The sequence below is a fragment of the Notothenia coriiceps genome, unplaced genomic scaffold (genome assembly GCF_000735185.1).
Source record: "Notothenia coriiceps isolate Sejong01 unplaced genomic scaffold, NC01 NC01_scaffold00000339, whole genome shotgun sequence".
Taxonomy (NCBI): Eukaryota; Metazoa; Chordata; class Actinopteri; order Perciformes; family Nototheniidae; genus Notothenia; species Notothenia coriiceps.
In genome coordinates, this window is record NW_011333040.1 from 19,127,483 (window position 1) to 19,153,028 (window position 25,546).

The 25,546-nt window shown below is 43.4% G+C and overlaps 1 protein-coding gene across 1 annotated transcript; it reads left to right on the top strand.

Moving 5' to 3' along the window:
• The first annotated feature begins 3,932 nt into the window (after positions 1 to 3,932).
• Positions 3,933 to 24,437, top strand: satb1b (SATB homeobox 1b). The gene is made up of 8 exons (XM_010778668.1): positions 3,933 to 4,928; positions 6,227 to 6,465; positions 9,276 to 9,452; positions 10,471 to 10,597; positions 13,727 to 13,850; positions 19,573 to 19,684; positions 20,738 to 20,815; positions 23,869 to 24,437. Exons 2-8 carry the CDS (start codon positions 6,252 to 6,254, stop codon positions 24,435 to 24,437), a joined length of 1,401 nt encoding a protein of 466 aa, XP_010776970.1. The 5' UTR covers positions 3,933 to 4,928; positions 6,227 to 6,251.
• The last annotated feature ends 1,109 nt before the right edge of the window (positions 24,438 to 25,546 follow it).

Sequence of the window (25,546 nt, forward strand, 5' to 3'; positions counted from 1 at the left end):
TACGTACTGTATCTCCCCAACACAAAGCCGCACAGGCTTGTAAAAACCCACCTTGAACAGAGCTAAATCTGTATTCAGCAGACGATTATAACAGCACACGGCTAGTATTTTTAAACAGGCTTTCTGTGTTTGAAAACCCATTTTTCCCCTCTTTTCTGTGTGATACAAAACGGTATATGTTAATTGATAATCAGCAGTGTTGATTCAGTGGTGCATTCAGTGCAAATCTGTGCCCTTCTGGATGTCAGAGGGTTTTCACAGCTACCTCGGTGCCAACCTAGCTGGCAGTGCCGGCACCTGTTGGCAGTGCCAAGGCCTGGCAGGGGTTATCGATGCTCTCTGATGGTGCCCGACAATCACAGTGGAAATGACTGCGGCTGCTTGCGTCATGCCAGATAGAAAAGAGCATTTGCCGACAATGGCTTGCTTTCACCGTCGCTCCTATTTTCCTAACGCTGCTAACTGCGGCCAGGGAAAAAGACAAAAAAACGGGAGCTGCAGTGAACATGCTGTAAAGCATGTCAACGGGGAAAACATGTCAACATGCAGAATGTAGTGCAGCGATGCCGTGCAGGTGATGCAAAGTGATCTGCTGAGGAGAAGGTTTGGGTGTGGGTGTGGAGGCGGGGGGGGGGTGGCGGTTACTGCAGCCTGTCGGTGCGATTCATGTTACTACATAACACATTACAGTGACAGTGATGAACCTCAACAGTGAGCAAAATCTTACATGCTGCACATACATTTCCATAAAAATATGACCTGATTTTATTTCTAAATATTAAACAAAATAAGGACAATTTCACCCTCTTGAATGTACCTCTCACAAAGCTCACGATTAATTTCAATATGATTCATTTGTGAATTTCACTTTCATGTCTTCAGTGACTTTGCGGAAATCTTTGTCACATTTCTCAGAAGCAGAATAATATCTCACATTGGAATGAATCTGAAAATGTAGTAATTACTCTACAGTTTGGGTCTTTTATTCAGACACATAGTAGAGCCATTTAACCACACTGCGCACCGCAGCTGTGTTTAGTACACAGCGTTGGCAGCTCACTGAAACCCCGAGAATGGTTAAGATAAGAATTGATCACTGAATCTGTGCAGCAGCCTCTGCTCATGAATTCAAACATGTTGGGGTCTCTTGTGAGCAGTTTCAACATCTCTTCCATTTCCTGTTAGAATAAACCACAGATGTAGGACCCTTTTTAAAATGCAGCCGCCCCCTCAAAACTTACACCTCCTGCTAACTGGGTGTCAATATTGCAAGACATTGTTCCATCTGGGGTCCGAAAGGTGAGTTTCACATTTTATTTTTCCGTTAAAAGCTTCTCCGCTGGCCTTCTGCTGTGAATTCATAATGCGACCACAAATGTACTTAAAAAGGAGAAAACTTTTGACCTCACTTGGTGGGTGGAACCATGATTTCGCTTCACAAATGGGGGTTGAATGACAAGTGTAAATGTATTGTTTCTACCAGTGATACAACACACCACCACTTCTTCCGGGATTGGTCCTTTGATCTGTTCCAGTTTCTGCCTCCTTTTTAAAAGAACTCCAGTATGTTTCCCCTAAAATCTAGCAATACATTCCTTCTTTAAATCTGAATAACTTTCTTTATTGTTTAGTAGAGTTTCAGTCATCATCCCCTTACAGTGCTTACCGTCAAGCTAAGCTAAAAAGCTCACGTCTGTTGTGTTGCATTGTTTATGAAACAGCTTTGTGTGAGGAGATGTACTGTCACTGTATTTATTCTCTCACACAGAGGAGGTTTATGAGCCCTGCAAAGATTTATTAGTGAGCATGTCTTGTTATGTAGCATTTCACATGCACCTGACCTCCACGGTCGGCTCACCACCTTTGTCGTCTTCAAAGGTGTACACACTTCCTGTTTTATGTTGGTTTCCTGTTTTTGTTTTTACACAACCTGGACGACAAGCCAAGCGTGTTCATTTTTGTTTGATGTTGATAGTGGCCAGATGAGTGGATCATGTCGCCCCATCTTGCTTGGTATACCTCTCATGCCAAAAACAAAAGCTTAATGTTCAATCTGTGGCACAATTGTAATGAAATAATGAATACGTCTTCGGTATTACATTTGATTTTTGTCTTACTTACTATATTTTATTTGTGTTAAAAAAAACATTTCCTCTGTGATTTTGAATCAAACATTGGACCCTACATTGGCAGACAGCATTGGTGCATTGTCACCTGTGTGTGTGTGTGTGTGTGTGTGTGTGTGTGTGTGTGTGTGTGTGTGTGTGTGTGTGTGTGTCCAGAACATATTAGTCTGGCCTTGCTCATAAAGTTGTGAAACTGTTATTATTAGGCCACCTTAAGGTAAGGTACAAACACCATATCAGGCTTTTATTGACAATATAAACAAAGATTACTTTGTCTGATATTTTTGACGTTTGCTCGGTTATAACACAGGCCGCCAGCAAGGAAGGTTTCATGAAATAATTAAGGACAAATAATGACAAAAACTCACATCAACTTGAGAAAAAACCTTCCAGTCTGCCATTGTTTACAGAGATTGTGTTGCTCTGCAGCCTCTAAACATTCCTCCTTTTCTTTCTTACATCAATTCAGTTCTTTGTCCACTTTGACAGTTCAGGGTTTTGTTGACAATATCAACAGAGATTAGCTTGTCTAATATTTTGGTATAATCCAGTTTGATATAGTCGGTACGACCTACTATGGAGGTAAAGTTTGTGAGATAAAAGCAGACTATAAAGAAAGGCTAAATGCCTGCTATCTCTACATATGTTGTTTACTGACGGGAACATCTATTTAGTGTTGGCACATCCAACACATATTATACTGTAATCCTTGCAATTTAAACAGCAGGGATGTATCTCCCTACCTTTAGTGTGCAGACGTATGGAGCCTTTCCACTTTTTGAGGCTCATAAATATTTATTAGTGCAAATTATTGCATTGCAAGTGGTCTTTAAGCGCTCAAGATATAAATGTATACCTACTTAAATATACAAATAGTCTTTGTATTGTAATGATGGTCTAAGAAGGTAGTCATGCAGTTCTGCAATTGCAACTCAGCTTTTGCTTTTTGACTTCTGATTTATTTTTTTATTCAAAAGGCTAGGGGATTCATTTTAGATTTGATACAAACAAAAAAACTGATGGGATGTTGGTTTTAGGGGCACACATACACGTTTTTATTTAATGATGCTTTTGTATTCCCCTTAGTTAATTATTATGTTTGTTGTTATCTCAAACTAACTGGATGTCAAATAGTTCATCTTTGACAAAATCACAGAATTTAAAAACTATTTTCTGGACAAAAGTAAATACAAAAACAAAACACTGTGTATGTGAGCGTGTGCATGTGCGTGTGCTTGTATGCGTGTTAGCGTGTTTGTGTGTGTGTGAGTGTGTGTTGGTGTGCGCGTGAGCATCTGTGTGTTACCCAGTAATAAATGCAGGACCGCCTCACTCTAATCAAGCTGATTAAAAATTCCTGCGCGCACAGCCGGAAATCGCACCACCGTTCTTCCTTGCTGTGTGTGTGTGTGTGTGTGTGTGTGTGTGTGTGTGTGTGTGTGTGTGTGTGTGTGTGTGTACGCGCGTGTGTGTATCTAGTTGCTGTCCCTTTCCACTTTCTCCACTTTTATTTGTCTCCTTCAGGACTTTTTCGGCTTGAGATATGGAGAGATAATCAGATTTTATTAAAATTATTATAGGGGGATTATTTTTTCCGCACACTCCACCACACACACTCCTGTTTCTCTCTTTATCCCTCTCTCATGCTCACACGCACGCACTCACACACACACACACACACACACACACACACACACACACACACACACACACACACACACCCCTGCTATCTTCTATTTTTTCCCCAATTCTTTTTTTTACCCCCCACCACCACGCCATTTGAAATGAGTAGGAGAAAGGGAAAGCACAAGCAGCGGCAGCACCAGCAGCGAGGAGAGGAGAGGGGGGAGTGATGAGTCAATACAACTAATAATTTAATGGGGACAGAGAGGGAGAGACGGAGTGAGAGGGGGAGAGACAGAGAGAGGGAGATAGAAAGAGCTCCGTCCGGACGCCAATCCCCAACCAACAGGACACCTCCTACTATTACTATCGCAGGCAGCTCTCTTATGCATCCACTGCAAGCCTTATTTATGCTCGACATCGGAAAGTATATCGCACTTTTTGACCCCCCTCTCCTTGTTGTATTTGCGAACCTGTTTCGACTGTCCGCATATCGTCTCGCCTCCAACGCGGTAGCAAGAACACACTGTCGGTTATTATTAATATTTTTCTCAGTCAGCCGGTAGTCAAATCTAGCTGAGCGGACGTTAAGCTATTTTTGTGTACGTTTATTCTCATATACACAGAGAAGGGTTTATTGGGTCTCGGCGGCGGGTATTATCATTACAACTGTGTCCGAGGTGCTTTGCTTTCCACTGGAGGCTGCTAACTGTACTGTGCCGATGTAGCGATGTGGATGTTGTGGTGCGAACTAAAGCTGAAGTCGCCTTCACTTTGAGCTAAATGTCGCCGGTTGTAGCGGTTTCTGTTGCCGTTTTTTTCCTCCAATTGGACGGAATTAGATAATGGACAACACACACACATGACCGCTTACCAATGTTCGCCTATCACGGTCCATCTCGACCTCGTCGTCTCTCACACAGACCCGGGTTGTTGTTTTTTCAGACCGCCTGTCAGTCCTCCGCGAAGAAGAGCAGGAGAAAGCGTCTTTTTAAACACTGAGTATTTTTACAAGCGTTTGCTGTCATGCACACGTAGGGAGAGAGAGGGAGAGATAACGAGACCGGGAAGCAGGAGTTGTTCTTTTTTTTTCTTTTCTACCCTGGCCAAACTTGAAGAAGACGTGTTTCCCAGGCGGTGTTATATGCTTCCGATTGCTGAAGAAGTGCTGCGTTTCAGGTTGGTTTGGAAGATTTTTCACTCAACTTGTCCTCCTCCCCTAACTCCTCATTTAGGGGTAATGGTCAATTTGTAACTCCTGTTTTTGTGTTTTAAGGTCATTTAAAAATCCTGACCTGGATCCGGACTGTATCCGGGTCTGGATTCCTTTGGCCCCTTATTTGTGGGGCATTAGTGGCCTCATTGCGTGTTATGAATGGGGGAGTTCATGATCTTTTGCGTGGGGGTGGATGATTTTGCCCTTTTCACTCTTTGACAACAGCATTCCGGTTCATGTTCATCAGCACAGTGCGTCAACCTGCATGCATCACCCTTAGATACTTTTTCCATTCCATTTTTTGTATTCATAAACCCGTCTTGTTTTATGATTGATACATTTCTTAAAGTTTACTCCAGGGAGTTAAAATAATTTGTGAATTGTCAGCTTCAGCCTCAATCAATAACTTTGTGTCTATGCACTAACCTGTGGTTAAAGCTGCCAAAGTCGCCCCATAATTTCTTCCTCTCTAAATCTCCCTTGTGTCCTTTCTTTCACTTTTGAGGATTCTTTTCACGAGTCAGCAACTGTCTATTTATAAGTTTCCAAAAGCTGCCTTCTTTTCCCCCTATTCTAAAGTTGTAAACTTATTGATATATTCATGTATAAAAGACGTACAAAAGTGCATTTTGCATGATAGGTACCCTTTAAAGTTCAAACCTGTAAAGTCATGTACCTGATAGTGTATTAATGTATGTGTGTATCTGTCCCTGCAAAATTATGGTGCGGCCTTACGCCGCCCTTTCCCTCGGAGCTGCGTCATGAATGTGAAGCCACACGAAGTGACTCAGAAACCGAATTATGTTAGTTTCACCTCTCTGCGTGCGCCGCAGCAGAACCTTGTTCCTTGAACTGCAATGTATTCATTCAAGTGGAATCTCACAGCAAATTAATGTGTTTGCGCTAAAACCGGGGCTTGTTTGCCCCTTCTCGCATGGGAATCTCTAGTGGGACAATCATACATAATACATGTGTTGAAAAATGGGAACATTACAGCAGCACGAAAACGTCACCATGGCTGAGTCGTCATAACTGAAGTGAATTGGCAGCTATTGCCGTAATGGGTCTGTTCTCAGAGCTTTCAATTACTTAAAGCACTTTTTTGCTCTATAAAAACGTCTCATGACATCTTCACATGTCAATGACATCAACACAAAATATTTGGTGCTCAATGCTCCCCTCGTAGCACATTACAGTACTTCTTTATTGCCACACACATATCTCCGCTGACAGCCGAATCTTTCTGTGTGTCTCTCCCCAGGTGATAGTGAGCAGAGGTGCTGAGAATGATGGACCATCTCAGCGAGGTGTGTTTGGGGAAGGAGAACTCCGACCTGATGAACAGCATGGCCGAGGCCAAGGCCCCGCCGGCCAAGCTGCCCCGGCTGGAGCAGAACGGCAGCCCCCTGGGCCGGGCCCGGCTGGGCAGCACCGGGGCCAAACTAGCTGGGGTCCCGTACAAACCCACCGGCCACCTGCTGAAGACCTGCCACAAGAGAGGTAAGAGGGAGACGGGTGTGTGTAGAGAGAGGGCTATACTCGCACGTAAAGGATGATTTTTTTTTATTGATTAGTCCATCAAAAGAAAATTTATATTTGTATTTAAAAAGGAAAATTGGCAACTATTTGCTGATTTTAGTAATGTAACGTTTCACCTGTAAACTCTCTTATTTGTTATTGTACTTTTTGGGGTTTTCTAAAGTTTATTGGACAAAGCCATCAATTGATAATTTGCAAGGGGCATCACTCACTATTTTTTATAAAGCTGAAACAATTAATTGCTAAAGAAAATTAGTTCCAAGTATTTGCCTCTCAAATAGGAATGTGCTACCTTCGAACTGTTAGTGCGACAATACAAACAATTAAAATATGTTGCTTTGGGCAGTGGGAAACTGTCATCACCATTTTTGTTGCTATTTCTCAGACATTTTATCGACTATTCATTGATTAATTGAGTAGATAATCACCCAAATTATCTTTAGTAGAAACCCACATTTTTGAGACTAAACAATTGAGTAATTTTGAATAATTGTCAGATAATTAATTGAGGAATCACTTGTTAGTTTGTGCAAACTTATTATGAAACAAATAAAGTAAAACTTTGTGTGTGCATTTGGGCATGAGCAGGAGAAGAATAAACCACGTGAATAATGGAAAGCTATTTAAATGCAGTTTAAATACACACACCACCTTCCACCCACCACCACCCGCTGCATGCTCTCCAAAACTCTTAAACCTTTTTACAATGTGTCTTTAGTCATCTCAGCGCACACACACACACTGCACGCACTCCCACTTATTTGCCCAGACAATAGCAAATAGAAAAGCACTGTTAGAGTTATTCCTGTGTCGTGCTGCAGAGCGCTGTGTCACCGCTCCTCTCTCCAAACGTAGCCCTCCTGCTCCGACATTTGTTTATTAAGGCCAAGTTTCAGTCCTTTAAGAGCCATTCTTGTTTAAAGGGAGCCTTTACTATGAGATCATGACATAGCTTTTTAATATAACTTGTTTTTTCTATAGCAAAGCTATCCAAAACATGAACCTTTTTATGATAATGTGTTTGTTTTGTTGTGGGTTGGGAATGAGTTTCAAACCTGCAGGTTCGGAGTTGTAATAGCACTTGGCAGCGCCGGCTCTCCTGTTTGTTTGTTTGGCTGCTTTGGTTTTCTTTAGGCAAGAGGGACTGAGGAACTCTTGGAATGTGGCTGTGTGAGTGTCCTCGGATGGGCCGTTTTTTCTTATTTGCTCCTTTAATCTACGTGTCGCACTCCAGCTGAGAGAGCTTAATTCTTCTCCTTCATCATCTCTGCTTCTCTTGGCCCCCCTACGACGTTTGTTCCTCCAAGCCTCCTCATTGCTCCCCCCCTCCCCTCCTCTTGTCCTTTTGCCGAGTCTCTTCCTGGGTAAAGGGTGAAGCAGCCGATGGAGGCGGGCGGGCCGCCGCGGAGGCTTCGCCGAGAGCCCACAGTGGGCATTGTATCCGAGCCCGAAACAATATTTACAGCAGCCCTCTCCGGGCTCCCTGGAAACAAAGCCAGTATTGATCCCCCAAATGAACCTACACAGCAGTCTTTATTGTTAGATCTTTATCTATTAAAATCAGGGGAGGAGAAAAGCAGCTCTTTCAGCACATTCCCTGGCATCTGTCGGCTTATTGATTGTTTTGCCAGAGCTGTGTGCATCTTCTGGAATGCCTGGGATTGGAAAATATTAGAATGTGAATCATTTTAATCGGCACGAACAATAAATGAACAGATTACAGAAATGTGCTCAGGTGATCGTAGAGTGGAGACATAGTGAGGAAGTAGGACAATCGTAAAACATGCTGGATTTACGTAGTGCAGTCAGCCCTTCATCAACACTTTTCGATTTTATGCTGTTGTTATCATTCAAACTGAGACTTGAAAAGGCCACGTTGTCCCCATACCATTACTCTTCCTAAAACGTCCAGGATGTTATTTTAGGAAAAAGGCATATTAGGTGATATTTGCGCAGTGGGTCCCTTGAACATTCGGCAGTCTTTGGACAAGGATTGCTCATTCCACCTAACAGCAGAGCCACTGTTGACACAGACTAGAAAACCTCAGGACGCAGAGGTGGTATGGGATTTGAAGCACTGCATCATGGGAAAATGATTTTAGGTTGGCAGGGAGAAGGCAATGTGATCACAGAATTGTATTGTGAATAAACAGTTAATTGTGCCAAACGGAGACATACGAGTTAGAGGATTTTGGTGGCTGCTGTTCACACTAAGCTTAAGGTGAAAATGATTTCCAATTTATTTTTATTATATATATATAAAGCTAACACAACTCACAGTGCTCTAATTCATTATCCTGGAAGATGAACTCCACACTGCAGGAAGGAATCCTCCAACTATTGAAACAATCTGGGGAAAACACAGAAGGAATAATGAAATATAAACAGAGAGTATTTCTAAATAAAACAGATAGGTAAATAAATTCAGACTCCGAATTGCGCAGTAAGGACTGTTTGATTCCCAATGTTACTGCGAGTTTGGCATTGAGGCAAAGAGGTTAGGGTTAAGTTTGAAATCGTCCTATAAAAGATGAGAAATGCCTTTTGTGTTCCAAACTCATCCTTTAGTTAATTTCTGTCAAGAACTTCTACTCCGCAGCAATTGAATCACTCACTCATAATCCCTTGACTCTCAGTCTGAGTGTAACTTAATCGTCAGCTCTAAATATTAATCTCGTCCCTCGGCAAACACTGAAGGTCAAAGTTTGTGTGTGAAGAAATGTGAACCCTTTTAGTTATAACTTAGTGTCTCCGTGTCTCCGTGTCTCCAGGCAACATGCTGCCTGTGTTCTGTGTGGTGGAGCACTACGAGAATCCCATGGATTTTGACAGCAAGGAGGAGCATGCCGAGTTCGTCTTGGTGCGTAAGGACATGCTGTTCAACCAGCTCATCGAGATGGCCCTTTTGTCGCTGGGCTATTCCCACAGCTCAGCGGCCCAGGCCAAAGGTAACCACTCACTGACTCCTCTCTGTTCTGCCACTTTTCTTTTTCCCCCCTTTGCTCTATCTCTCTAATGCTTATTAGCGTCTTCTCTACAACATTTTCTGGCATGCTGTTACTCCTGTACACACTCAAACACACATCTTAGTGCCTCAATCACACACACAAACAAACACCCTCTCTGTGACCATAATAGCCTTCCGCCAGCAGTAACACATCCTGACACTGATCCCAGACAGGAGATGCTCAACTCTGGCAAGGGTCACACACACACATTCCCACACAGTCTAAATGCAAAGGCTAACACACTAAAATGTTTACACGCATCGTGCGTACACGCAACTCATACTATATTTATTTGTATACACACACACACACACACACACACACACACACACACACACACACACACACACACACACACACACACACACACACACACACACACACACACACTTAGTGACTCAGTGGGTGGGAGGGGCAGGTGGAGGATAGGGTCTGCTAATTGCACTTGAGCTCACGCAGGCCGAGGGTGGCTGTTCCAAGGTGCCTCTTAGCATGCTCTTTTATTATAGCCTGTCCATCACACACACACACACACACACACACACACACACACACACACACACACACACACACACACACACACACACACACACACACACACACACACACACACACACATTTTAGTGCCTCCTCTTCCATAAGCGTTCTTCCTCCTGTGTGAGCTTTATGACAGTCTCAGGAGACATTCTGGCATCACTGTTAGGATGTCCATAACAAATAAAGTATAAGAAGAGTGTCTATGGCACCAACATGTCTATATTCATGTTTTTTACATTATGTTTCATACTAGTTATTTTTAAAGGGATGCAGCCTAATGAGGTCATGCTAAATGACCTTTGTGCTGATCTATTCTCTTCTTCTTTCTTGTTTCCATTCTTGTGCATTTGTGCGTCCACATATCTGTGTCCATATCCACCAATGTTCATGTGTGTGCCCATATACGTGTTGCATCGTCCAGGTATGATTCAGGTGGGGAAATGGAACCCCGTCCCCCTGTCATACGTGACAGACGCACCGGACGCTACGGTGGCTGACATGCTGCAGGACGTCTACCACGTTGTCACGCTCAAGATCCAGCTCCACAGGTCAGAAACACTACATACTAGAATCCAACACTTGATTGCATACATGTGTACCAATCCAAAATGTGTGTAGGTGTTCATAGAATCTGTTTTACCTGCCTACCACCCACAAAAGTGCACTGTCAAAACCTAAAACACACAGTTTTCTTTAATACACAGAGGAAACGTTTTACCTGTTAGTCTTGCTTCTAACATTCACACACGTAGCATGTCTTGTAGGCCCAGAGGCAGGTGCAGATGCCTTCTGCATCTTTGGTACTGAGAATAGATACATTACTCACACACACAAAGAACAGACTGACCTTTCCCAGAAAATGTGGGAACAACATTTAAACACAGAGAACTTCATCGCCTTAAGAAACACAAAGATCAGTTTATTTGTAAATGTAACCATGAAGTTATAGGAACACCGTTCTAAAAAAATATCAAGTAGATTCATCTCCTGTAGCAACCCCACATTTAAATGGTTAATTATGGTAACTGATGTCAACATAATAAAGGCATTTATGCATTGCGGATTGGTAGAATTATATATGATGGTAACAGTTTTTGAGCTGAGCACTACTTAAACTCTTTTTTATAATTAAATAAATGTGGTGGGCAACTGCAGACAGCCCACAGCTAAAAATGACCCTGCAGTATGAATACACGGTTGTTCACCTGAAATAGTTGCGTAAATAAACCTGGCTGCACCGGCTATTTTAAGTAAACTATATACAGTATTGCTTCTGAACTTACATCACGTATAATAATAATAATAAAGAATCTCACACTGAGTTTAGCTAGCCGTTTTGGCGCCATCACTCAACATATTGTATGCTAAATGCTACTCTGTAGGAGTGAAGCTTATATTTATACGCACGGCGAGAGCATACGAGCATTTTTAGAACACGGACGCAAACAGGCTCACATGTGCTCATAGGCACAAAGACACTACACACACACAGCCGAGTGGCACTGGTGTGGAGGCTTGTGCCAGCTGCTGTTCCGACTCTTTTCCTGCCTCGCTCTGCCTCTTCCTCCTCTCCCCCCTCTCCTCCTGTGCCCCCCCCCATCACCACCCACCTTCACCAGTGAAGCACTCACTCACACACTGACTGATGTGAACGCGTCCAACAGCCAGAATACAGAAGGTTGTGTTTATTTCCGGCGTGCTAGCCTTGAATGCATGGATAGCTGTCTGTCTCCACTTCCCCCCCTTTTTTTTTTGCCTCTCCCTCCTCCCCTCCTCTCGTTCACTACCGTCTCCCCAGAGGCTTTCTAGCTGCTGGAGCAGTTTAAGGTGTTCTGAAAAATCCATTGTTTGTGTGCGCGTGTGTGTTTTCTTACAAGCAGATGTTAGCCTCGACCATTGCACGCATCCCTTTCTGTTCCACTCTCCTGTTATCTCCGTGCTCGTAACGTTTCCAACACACCAAACTGACAGATTTATGGACACACACACAGACGGCTCATGCACTTGTACACTCATCACCCCCCGCTCAATGTCTCATCTCTTCTTTCACTTGTCAAGTGTCGAAAGCGGGTTTAACGAAAATGTAATTCAGCGATACATTTAATACAAAACACGTCTACATATGTCTTGTACATCTAAAGTGTTTATCAAAAGAGAACTGGGAGTTGAGTTCCACAGTTCCACCCCCATGTAAAAATAGTTGTTCTGAGGTAGAGCCCCTGCAGCACTCAACACTAGCACCAGATAACGTCAAAGCCAATCTCTATGTGATCTATAAATCTATTTTGATTTCACTCCATATTGTTGTCAGTATTGTTATTGTTTTGTATTTGTTTTCCTCCTTTTCATCCCCCCTCCCCACAATCCCCTCAACTCCCCTCCCAACAACCCCCAACCGCCCCGACTGCCGCAGAAATCTAGCCAGTAACACCTTAAATTGTTTCGCCGAGCACAACGAGCCAGGAAGGTAGAAGTAACACGAAATAATAGTCGCCACATGCAGCTGATGTATAATTCATGCATCAATCCAGCAGATGTGTTGTATAAAGTAATTAACTAATCAGAACAATCAGGAGAGAGAGAAAGAGAGAGAGAGAGGGGGGGGGGAGAATATGAAAGAGGGAGGGAGAGTGAGGCAGGCAGAGAGGGAGAGAGAGACAGAGCAATCTCCAGATGCATCTGCTTGATGCGCCAAATGAAATCTGTCTGTCTTGGAGGGGCGCTTGCAGCAGGGAAAACAGAGCGAGAGCCCGTGTGTTCTGCTCTCTTTCTCTCTGCTTTCCTCTCCCTGTCTCCTCGCTCTGTCTATCTGATTGTTCCAGTGATTTGGCCATTTCATCAATATGTATTTTAAAGGCTTGGACGGTTTTAAAACCCGTTATGGGTAAAATATTTTGTTCCCAAATTGCACGTTGTTAGCACACCACTTCAATAGTGCTGAAACAATGGGTTGAAGATGTGTATGTAAAACTTAGTAAGGATTTTTTTTTTTCTTATTCATTTAATATCTTAGGGGTTTTAACTGCCGGTTGGACAAAAATAACCAATTTTAAGACTTTTTTTGGGGCTTTTTTTTTTAATGTTTTTCTGATGAGGACAAAACAATGAATCACCATTATAGAAAGTATATTCAACAAATTAGTCAATAATGAAACTTATTTGCACTTAATGTTTTATACATTGTTAAATGATGTAATTTTGGTCAGTGTTAGAATCAGGCTGTTACGCGCGATATAGTCAAAAGTGTGTGTTTAAGTCCAATGATGTTAGACCAGGAAGTGTTGCCGGCTGCTGTAAAGGAAGCTGCAGGATAACTTCCCCTCTCACCCACATGCCTCCATAGTGGTTTGGGTCAAATGTATTTCCAGATTTGCAGATTTTTGTTATTATTACCCGTTTGCTCTACAGATCAGGGGAATGTCCAATCCTTGCAATCAGATTAAATCATTCTGATATCGTGTTTCTGAATTTGTTGCTTGTGTATTTTATTATTTATTCAAGATACCATCAGAGCTGCTGGCTTTCCTTTTCGGTCTTTGTCTCTTCTCCATCTGAATTGTTTCTCATGCTCTCTCCTCACCCCTCTCCCTCTACATCCCTATCTACCCCTTCCCCTCCCTATATTATCCTCCCTGTCCCCCCTCTCCCCTGCATGTCTCCTCTCTCTCTCTCCACAGTTGTCCTAAGCTGGAGGACCTGCCGCCTGAGCAATGGAGCCACTCTACAGTAAGAAACGCCCTCAAGGAGTTACTCAAAGACATGAATCAGAGCTCTCTGGCTAAAGAATGTCCCTTATCACAGGTGCTGAAGCCCAGTCTGCTTATTTAAAAAAATAAATAAAAAAGATTAACGCCCAACCCCAGCCCCCTTGCTACCATACTGCACAACAAAACACACACCCCCTATCTCCATCACCACTACATGTTATCCTTTACTTCTATCAAATGCCCTGAGTTTGATCAAGTGGGAAAAGAGAATCGGCATAGAAAATCCAAATCAATGGCTATTGTCATTTGTTTGCCGCATGATTTCTTTTTTTTGTTGTTTCTTTTACCGCCCCCAACACACACACTTGTATGCAACGGCAGCCAAAAAGCAGAGGTGTTGTTGAACGTATGGTTATTGTTCGATAAACATTGGCCCAAACTCAGATCGTTCTGGATGGCTTTTGTTCTTTTTCTCATTTAGTTAATTATCAACATTTTAGGCTGGATATACGGTATGTACGCTCACATGTCAGGTGTTATATTCTGTGTTTTTTTGTCGGCTGGGAGGCTGGATGGAAAGCACTAGCGCAGATATTGTATTAACAGGCAGTGTAGCCAGTATATCATAGAGGCAGCTCTGGAGTGAATGGAATGAAACGGCAGTATATCTCTCACAAGGGCCAATAATGTGTGTGTGTCTGTGTGTGTGTTAAAGTGTGAGTATATATTTGTGCATCCCTGTGTGTTTGCTTGAGTTTGTTTGTGTAACGTATATCTATGTACGGTGCTCGTATGTTAAAATGTTCTTTGTGTATTTGTGTATTTAGATCCAAGCGTGTGCGTAGGTGCCTTCAGTGTGAAGCCAGCTCTCCTCCCAGGCCACCGTATGGTCACCTGGAGACCCTCATTTGTGCTGCGTGTGTGTGTGTGTACGTGTCTGTGTATGTGTGAGCGGCTGCTCTCAGTGTGTGTGTTTGTGTGTTTAGCCGGGCATGAGCAGTGCGCTGATGATGTAAAGAGTCCCTGGGTGGCGTTCAGGCGGAGCCCAGCCCGGTCTGGTAATCACCCTGTTTACGGTCCATATGTGAAGACGGCTCAGAAGAGAGCACACGCTAGCTCAGAGGATCTAACACACAGACACACACACTCTTCCTCAGACACACATTTGCTATTTTCAAATACGCACTAGTCTCAAATTAAACTGAAGATTGTTTTAGCTTTCCAGTGAGGATGAAAGAAGGGGCTGAACATATCTTGAACGTTTCTTTTTGTCTTGTATGTTTTTTAACAGCTAATTTGGTCTTAATTCAGATCTAAATGGCATGAACTGGTCTTACATTTACTGTCATGGGGAAATGATTGCCAGCCATAGATTATTGGTAGCTTCAGTCACTGCAAATACTCTGATGTATTCTCATTGCTGTGTATCCTTCCCAGTAAATTATAAAAACGTAGGAATGGTTAACTGCATATTTAACAAGATATATTATAGTAAAACTCTCACTTAAGAGTACAGATATCACATCTATACATATTTATTGTTCTTGGGCCAAATCTAAACCTTTATCGCCACGGCTGTTTTTAGGGCAACTCATTTAAAACCAGTTTTTAATATGTTAATGTGATTCAAAGGAAACTGTCCGCTTTGCTATGTAGTGACTCCTTGCTCTAATGATGCACATGGATCTGCCTTGTTCAAACATGGCTGCCATGATGGCGTTTGACATCTGCTACTCTGCGGGGTTGCATTTGGCCTGCGTCACCCATAGAGCGGTGGTTTGTTCCTCCTTAACCCAATCAGTTTAGAGGAATGGTTGTTGCGGTTGAGGGACATCCCGGCGTTGCCTTGACAGGGACTCCCTGCTCTGTGACCAGTGTTGTCACCATGCAGTCTGATGAGAAGGTGAGCCTTTGGCCTCTCCTCTGAGTTTACCAGTTAAATGCGTGGGAGGAGAAAGGGGCGTTGCAGGAGCGAACAGAAATTGACACCTTTTTAGGATTAGTGTTTCCTCGATATTCTGCTGCGTAATCCCGGGCCAAAAAGAGAGGTTAACAGATGAGAGAATCGCAGCAAGCGAGTGAAAGAGAATTAGTCCACCTCTGAACAGAGCTCTGAAGAGAGAGGGGGAGGAGGGGAAGTAGAGCATGGAGGGGAGGGCGTTGGGGGTTATTTTGTGAAATGCTGCTTTTGTCCAGGTCTTGTCAAACATTTAGTTTGATTCTTTTGTAGAGGGGAGGCATGCTTTGTGTGTTTGGGCTACAAATGGCACGAGGAAACTCTGAAAGAGAAATTGTATTCACTCGTGCTCGTGTCATTTCCCGAGAGGAACTGTCTTTGACCTTCACACATTTGAAGCCATCGTAAAGATTCACAAATTGGACAGGCATTGCCTAGACCAAACTTCTCCTGATTCTTCCCGGAATCAGGCATATTATTTTTTCTCTGAGGTTGCTACCAAGCTTAGCAAACCCCCTTGCCCATGTTCGCAGAAACTATGGCAACAAACGAGAACCCCCCCCACCTCACCCCACTGTTTCCCATTGCTACCACCTCTTCTTGCCCACCCCCTGCTCACTCTCACTGGGCGGCCCCTGGTGCACCAGCTGCTGCGTTGCGTAGCAGCAAATAGTCATCAAAATGCCATCTTTGCAGGCCTTCTCCACCTCAGCAGCCATAGGCGGAACCTGGTTGCCAGTATATGTGGGTGAATGTGTGTGTATATATGTACACGTGTGTGTTAGTCTGAAGAGAGGGGGGGTCATCTCAGTTGAGGTGGATATGTGCCATAATTGAGCTGTGTTAGATGTTGGCGAGAGACAAGGCAGAGTGTTGCAAATGGGATGCACGTTTTCCCCAGCTGATTCAAGACATCAGGCTAAGTTGGAACGATTGTGTGTGTGTGTGTGTGTGTGTGTGTGTGTGTGTGTGTGTGTGTGTGTGTGTGTACATTTGTGTAACATGTGTGTTTGTCTGCAGGGGTTGTACTTGGTGTGTGTTTGCATTTGCCAGTGTGTGCACCACACTCTAAAGCTGGCAGCTGGGTGCCTACAGTACCTGCCTGCTGCACTGCTATTTTCTTACACACACACACACACACACACACACACACACACACACACACACACACACACACACACACACACACACACACACACACACACACACACACACACACACACACACACACACACACACACACTCACTCACTCTCTCCCCCTTGCTCTCTCTTCCTGTCTCCCATGATGGGGAGTGGAGTAGATGTTGGGGACCGATAGTAGCCCAGTGCCACTTCCTGGTCTTGCTGATAACCTCTCTGCGCTGCAGATGGCTATCACTTTAAAGGGTCCACACACATGCTCATGCACACGCATACACACCGGCCCGCACACACACACACACACACACACACACACACACACACACACACACACACACACACACACACACACACACACACACACACACACAAAGCCATGCTACCTGTTGACAAGCCCTAGCAGAGCCCTCCTGCTGGCACCGCAGTGGCAGCAGAGGCTCTGGTTATCTGCTTGATTTCACTTAGTGCGTATGCATGTGTGTGTGACAGAGCTGTGGGAAGAGCGATAGAGAGAAAAGGTGTGTGTGTGTCTGTGTGTGTATTGTTTGGTTCACACATACACACTGGGCCCCCTGTGAGAGGTAGAGTGATGTATTGAGGGAGAGGGCTGATTAATGAGGAGCGTTTATTAGAACATCTGTGTCAAAGATGGCGGAGGAAAAAGGGAGCAAGAGAGATAGAGAGAAAGATGGGAAGAGAGAGAAAGACACACCGTCTTCTGCAGGTCTCTTGTTTGTTGCCTGGAGCCGCCTTAGCCCAGATATACTGTAAATAAAACATGGCATGCTGGGGGAAAGGAGTTAATTATCTTTCCTACTTGAAGGAAAACCCTTCTTACTTAAAATAAATGTTTTTTTGAAGGACCTTTGGTTTGGGAGTTGGCTACCGTACCATGTTAAACTGGAATGTGCGGTTTGGTGCTTTACCAGTCCTCGTCCCAATGTCTCTTTCCAAGGCAATAAATCAAGAACAAAACTATTCATTCTGATCAAACTGGCTTATGCTTATCATGATGAATAAACAGAAGTTATCATTTTAAGACCAGAGACGATTCCCTGATGCCAATATTGCTTAAAAAAGAAGGAGCTGCCTCATGCATAAATGTATGAACCATTTAAAGGGCAATTCTGACATCCTCACCCTAACCTGAACTCTATCAGGGCTTTTATTGAATGAGGGCTTTTCAGTAGATCTATTAAAGCCTGCCTTGTTATACCGTGTAAGTCCAAATGCAGACTTGTCCCTCCTTTTCTTTATCATGGTGCACCAGAGCATGGTTTGCACATATATATACGTACATCGCTGCGGTGCTACCATATTTGACTCTACCTGGTACAAGCAGGTATGATTAATATAGTCCTTTGTGACTTTGGTTCAAATGTGAAAGCGATACCTGAAAGTGTAACTGCCTTTGGTTCTCTTCTATTCTAAGAGGTGGCAAAAAATTGTCTTTAAAAACGCTTGCTTATAAAAAACTTTTGTGTGGAGTTTTTGGACTCTAAGGTCCATCCTCTTACAGTTTGAAGGACAGGGCATCACATGACGCTGGCCAAAACGTTGCTGAAAGCTGTCATCCTTTTGCTTTTGTTTAACCTCGAGCAGATCCTTGCCTGCTACAGTTGGACAAAATAAACTTGTGTCCATCTTGATCCTGTTGGAGCTTTGCTCAGATTTGTGCTAACTACGTTGTTGGTGTGTTCTGGTTGTATGTGTGTTAGACTCTGGTTTGTTTTCATCGCATTAGTTGCATAGAGCTTTAATAGAGAGGTCGGGGGTTCATTGTTGGAGTGACCTTTCTGAGAGCACAGCTGCCATCCTTTACCCTCTTTTTGTGCACCAAAGCTGGAGAACCAGAATCATCCTCTACCCGTCCATTGTGCTCGTACCTCCATGCTGTTCTGCCAGAAGGTTCCCCCGCCAACCTCCCAGCGCATACATTATAGAAATTATAAAGATGGCATACCTGTAATTTGAAAACAGATGGTTTGGTTCTTTTGAATATTTATAACAATCAAAAACAATTTCTCCTGCACCAACCTCGCTATTCGCCCGTAGGCCGGCAAGGTGTTAAAACATAAATTTTAATGAAACTGGAAGGAGAAAAAAAATATATCGCGTCTTTGTTTTTCTGAGGCATAAAGAGGATGGTTGAAGTTAATGTAGAGAGGGCAAAGAAGCTATTGTAAAGGGGGAGATGGGAGCACAAATGCGTTGCAGAACGACATGCTCAGTGCAGGCCTGGATATGCTTGAAGTGGTTGTCTTTAACAGATTGTATAAATAAAGAGCTGGGAAATAAAAGCGGTTTATCTGTTTGCATCGCCTGACTCCCCAGATGCTGATATTCAATAAGCCGCTATCTTCTTTCTTTTGAAGGTAAATATATTTCATGCCGTCTTCTCTTGATGTCAACAGACTCAGTTGACCTTTAAATTACCCACTCTGAAAAATCAGTCAAACTCACAGCATTTGATAGGGATGAATAGATAAAACCTTGCTTGATTCTTTTTATTTACATTTAGAAGAAAAGACCCAACATTTCTGCATGTCCAATGGCTTATTTTAGTGCTGGGTTTTCCCTATCTTTTATTTGTTTTGACAAGCTACAGTGTCACTGCATGTTTCACAAGCTTTAATATTATGTCTGTATTTTTCTAAAATGAGAATCTAAAGTCTCTCTCTCGTTCTCTCTCTCTCTCAATCAATCTCTCTCTTTCAGAGTATGATTTCCTCCATTGTGAACAGCACTTACTATGCAAATGTGTCGGCGGCAAAGTGTCAGGAATTTGGGCGCTGGTATAAACATTTCAAGAAGACAAAAGATATGATGGGTAAGCAAAACGGAGGCGCGCAAAGTATGGCGCTCACACTTTTGTCTCTTTGCACACACACAATCACACACGTACACACACCAGTCGTCATTACAATATGTTCTCTAACCAACCGCCTCTTTGTCTTCCTGCTGTTGCATGAAGCAGAAACACATTTTTATCTTGTTATCTAATAATTCAAGATAACTCCGCTCTGTTATGCAGCTGGGCACAGTGTTATCTTTGGTTTATCCATTATTGCTTTAATTAACTCTAATGCAAGAGTCAGATTGAGGCCTCTGACTGTTTTTGTTGTTGTTGGTGAGCGAGTATAACGCTTTACTATTCCACAAACAAAAGGCAGCAATGAATTCAACCGGCCACCGCCTAGTCTGAAATTCAATTAGATCTTCTTATCAACCCTCTAACAACGCATGCTTTATATTATCACCAAAAAATCCCCTTTGACCCGCCAGGAAATGAGGTTATGTGATACTAGTGCCATCCCAGCTGGAACCACTCTGTTGCGAGCCTCACAAGGCAGTGTAATGTTAAGATATTAGCTTTAACAATCTGTTGAACAATCTTTTTTTGCTTTGCTAGTGCGCTACTGCTTGCACTGATGACAGATGAGATATTATATCAAAATGTTTTCCATGCAAATAGCGTGTTGTGATCATATCTTATCTGATGTTTTTTTCTTCTGTTAAAGTGGCAACATATGCTGAGAACAATATTCACTTCAGACCTGCTGTATTCTCTTGCATACTCCTACACATTTTCTGTCACAATTGTTTTCTATCTTGTTATATTTTCCTCAAAAACGGGGCTGCTGCAGCTGCTTGTATGGCTTCAGTGATGCTGGTGTTTTAAATGTCATATTAGTGCTTAGCTGGAATGGGAGAGAAGTACTGGAGAAAGTCCTAACCCTGTTTTTCTCCCTCACTTCTATGTGTGTGTGTGTGTGTGTGTGTGTGTGTGTGTGTGTGTGTGTGTGTGTGTGTGTGTGTGTGTGTGTGTGTGTGTGTGTGTGTGTGTGTGTGCATGTGCGTGTCCTTCCATCCGGCTGTGCAGGCATGCGCCAACCCTCCCAGCTGGAGGGATACCTGGGGACGTGTGTCCTCCGTGAGAGCCCGCGTGCCAATGCATTAGGTATGTCGCAACATGGGCACACACACTAACACACTTCCCTTTGAAGGACATTACATTGACATAAATTAATTCCTTGACGATAACCTTAACCATGACTTCTGAACGCTTAGCCTAAATGCTACTGTAGCTTTAACCTGACATTAAGTCTAACATAGATGAAAAACAAACCAATGTAGACCAAGTCGCCATAAAATGAGAATACATTTTGATAGATTTGGGACAAAGATAGATACACTGGCTCACATGCATATGGACACACACACACACACACACACACACACACACACACACACACACACACACACACACACACACACACACACACACACACACACACACACACTGATTTGTCTAACTTGTGACAAGCCACATTCCTCTTTTAATACCCAACATTACTGCCTGTCTTGCCTAAACCAAATCATTATTACAATCTTAATCTTAATCCAAAAACCAAATAGCATTTAAAGTCACATTAAAGTGACTGAAGCTTATTTACTTTGTGGCTTAAACTCTTTATCGAATCTTCATTTTCTCATCTGATCCTACCTTTGTTTTAAATGACACCAAATTCATGGTCACGCAAACGTCATAATATCCCTCATATGGACTATGTTGAATACTGTTTTTTAATAATTCTAATATTACTTTTATGAAGCATAAGCACTTCTTCGGGTCACTCTCTTTTGGAACATAGATTCCTGATAAGAACAAAACCACCAATGGTTTTGTACGCAGAAGCAACGATAAAGCAGCGATAACATCTCAAGATGCGCCTACACACATTCACAGAAACTCCAGCGCCCATGTGCCATGTTAGCCAGACCTCAGACACAAACCTTTGGCACACGAGCCTCAGGTGCCCCTCATACCCCGCGGCAACTCCCCCATCCTCAATATTCATGACGGGCTGCTGTCTGCTGTACGTGGCTACAAATGGCAGGAAGAGAAAACCTGGTGAGAAGCCAAGGTTGATGCTGGAAGAGAGAGTGGCACGGTCATCGCTTTGTGCTTTGGCAGTGGCGTCAAATGTGACTCTGCATTTACTTCACCGCTTTGCATTTAGCAAGCAGTTTTGAGCCCGAAGTCAAGGGTAAGAAGTACCTGGTCACAGGTACTGGCAAGCTGCTTCTCTGCGGCTGAAGTGGTGTTACCAGCCGCCAGCAAACACCGTCCCTCTTCTTTTGAGGTGGCAACGCTAGTACAGGGAAGTCAACACAGGAGAGAAAGTTGGGTCACTTTGTATGTCTCTCTTTCCCATTCCCTCTCCTACTCACACACACACGCACTCCCTCCCTCCCTCCCTCAGCCCACATCCCATTCCCATTGTGTGTTTAATCCGGGGCTCTTTTGTGGCAGGATTCCACACGAGGACTCCCGCTTCTGTGGCAGCCTTTTTCTCCCAGGGCCTGCCATGCTCTTCTGTCACCCCTTCTCTTTTCAATTTGCATGGAAATGCCTCCGTGTGCCTGTGTGTTTGTGTGTTGTGAGCATGCCCCCCAGCAGTCTGTGCGAGCGAGCATATGCACACACACATACACACACATTCACATATGAGTGAATAGACACGCCATACCATCAGAGCCAGGGAATGCCAGGGATTATAGGAAGAGATGTGATTATTACCAAGATTTTTTTTTGTTTTGTTTCTTCCCCCCACATCATTTGTTTTCGACAAACGCTCAATAGACCCGTCTTGGCCGGGTGTTTTGTGCTTGCTGACAGTTAAGAAACAGGCAGCTCAAATACACGATTATTGTGGGTATTTTTGGAAAACATCCATGCACTTAATCTTTCATCTGCTAAAAGATTCAGCTTATTGAAGACACTCCCCCCCCCCCTTTTCCCCATAACAGCAATTTATGCTTTTTACAATCTCATACGATGCTTTTTCTGTGGGATGTGGAGGCACACTTCTAAGGTGTTAATGTTGCCATCCGTATGAATTCTTAAACGCTGCCCCCTCACTCAGTCAGTTGCACGGAAGAAGCCTCGGCATATGTGAATTACTTAAAGAGAGGCGGAAACCTCAAAACATTCAGCTGCTCCAAATGCTCATTCACTTCGCTGTGGGTAGTACTTTGAATGTTAAATCATTGTTTTCATCCTCTAAGCACATCATTTAAACCTGTCTTAAAATATTCCCGAGCAGCCATTATGGAATTAAAGATTCCCAAAGCAAGAGATGCCACAAAAATCTCAAACGCCATTAAATGACGGCACATAGATTTTTTTGTATTGTTTGTTCTCCACTCAGACAAGGTTACAGACTGTATCCTCCGATGCATTCCTTCTGTCTCCGTTCACTGCATTTATGTTGAGACAGTCCTCCACTAAAAATGTCCTATTGGCTAGCTTGTGTTACTTATTTTAGAATTAATGATGTAAGGAGAGAATCCGATTTATCAGTACTGCTTCTGCCTCTGCCACACACTCTCATACGCACAAACACACACATAAATGTTTTCCTTAATTAATCCTACACACACTCCACTGTCTCTCCAAGATTTCTTTTTCACATGATGAGGCCAGAGACGTTGTGAACTTAATTTTGAAGGCATGGCATGGCACAGGTCAAACACAATGAGGCTCTTTTATCTGCGTTAAAACATTTTTTGGAACCAGTCGTTGGCTGATCAACTCCGTCATATCCAATCAGGGAGTAAGAGGCCTCTGAAGGCCACTTATTAGGGAAAAGACAGTAATCCCCTGTTTATTGTGGTTTTGGTTTCTTGACATGAAAATGTGCTGACTGCAAAAATATTTTCCTTTCCATATCTCATGAATGGAAATGGAAATGTTTTCTGACAGGATAAGATTCACTTGAGGTTAAGTTGGATCTCAGTCAGAGCACATCTGTTTAATTTCTTCTGATTAGAGACATAGCTATGATGACATTACATTTATCCCAGTTTTGAGATTGAGGTTCAACTTCCACAGCACAAACAGGGCCTCTTCTACATTTTCACTCATGTGTTTTCTTTTTGGTGTTCCACCTGTCTTTTTACTTATCTCTGCCCTCCACTTTCTGCCCGTTTTCCTCCACTCACCTCCAGCAGAGATGGATGGCCTGTCCGACCTCTCTCCACCCGGCTCCAATCACAGCCACAGCCACAACCACAACCACAACCACCTGGGCTTCTCCCAGCAGCAGCAGCCTATCCCCGGCAGCACAGCAGAGCAGACGCCATCTTCGCCGGTGCCTCAGATGCAGCACGCCCCCCCGCCACATAGTGGGCAGAACGGCGGCCGACAGCCCCAGCTCCCCGGTATGCACCACCCGGGCCTGGTGTCCACGCCCATCAGCCCCCAGCTGGTCAACCAGCAGCTTGTGATGGCACAGATCCTCAACCAGCAGTATGCAGTGAACCGGTTGTTGGCGCAGCAGTCCCTCTCGCAGCAGTACCTTAACCACCCACCTGTCAACCGCAACTCCCACAACAAGCCCATGGAGCCACAGGTGACATCAAACACAGAGGTGTCTATGGACGTTTACCAGTGGGTGAGGGACGAGCTGAAGCGGGCCGGCATCTCACAGGCCGTCTTCGCCCGCGTGGCCTTCAACAGAACCCAGGTGAGGAGGGGACACGGATGGGCTACAGAACAGGGACTTTGCCAACTTTAAAACAACAATTATTGTCTACTAAAGTTATTGGCAAAGGTAAAAGTTGCTCCAATGCCTCTTTCTCCTTTCTGCTGTAATATTGGTAATTATAATAATAATAATCTAGGTTATTAGAACAGTTTTTATAACCTTAATATCATCAAATTCATAAAAAAGGTGCTATGTGACACATTGCATCCAGTATTTGCTATAGTAACTGATGATTTAATAAAAAAAAATAAAAAAAATGTGTATGCCCCAGACTGTCAGTTTAAAGAACACATTTCGATTTTTTTTAAACATCCTGTGGCACCACTAAGCTCACAGGGTGAAATTGAAAACTCAATAAAAAGATATCATCTAAAAATGTTTGCACCTTTCCGCTTTTGAAATCCAATTGCACAAAATCACTTAGTGTTTTCCTCACTGTCTTAAAAAACACCTTTTTTCAAAGGAAAAACATCACCTTAAAAATGTCAAGGGACCTTTTTATGTAAAAATACTAGGTAAAGACTGTGTGTTTATTTCCACAGTTTATATCTCATTTCTCACTCAGTAATGTAGCACCTCTACTGAACTTCAAGACAACTGGCAGCCGGCCATGTGAAAGACCCGGCCTCGGTCATGGCGCGTGTCCTCTCCCTGCCAAAATATGTGGTTTCACTTCATAGTCAGAAGCCTTACTCACATCCCCAAACACTCACACACACACACACACTCAGAAGGCAACGATAATGTCTTCAGACATCCCGTCGGTATTAGATGGGGGGAAGAGAGAGGTGACAGCAAACCTCATTACAACAGCATTCGCTTTGAAGTCGTTGTGTCGGAAAAATAAACTGGAACTGATTAGGATCTATTAGAATTAGAACATACAGCAACGCCAAAAATAAATGTGTGTGTGTTAAATGTCTAAGTCAGACAGTGGTGTTTTTGTGCAAGCTCCCACACAAACAGAGTCTTATCTGTGGCTGATATGAGGAATTAGCTCGTTGCCGTTGGAGAGTTAGCCTTTGGAGGATTATTTATTAGGCGTGTGGTTTTTTTCCACAAGTCTGTGTTAATAAAAGAAGAGTGGGGGGGTTCGAGTAGTGACATGGAGGGGCTGCTGTAGGATGCAGGAGGTGGAG

Excerpts from the sequence above, each read along its gene's own strand:
- satb1b (XM_010778668.1), top strand. The coding sequence starts at position 6,252 with ATGATGGACCATCTCAGCGAGGTGTGTTTGGGGAAGGAGAACTCCGAC. Across the intron at positions 6,466-9,275 it reads GAAGACCTGCCACAAGAGAG|GCAACATGCTGCCTGTGTTC; the intron begins GTAAGAGGGAGA and ends CCGTGTCTCCAG. Across the intron at positions 20,816-23,868 it reads CCCGCGTGCCAATGCATTAG|CAGAGATGGATGGCCTGTCC; the intron begins GTATGTCGCAAC and ends ACTCACCTCCAG.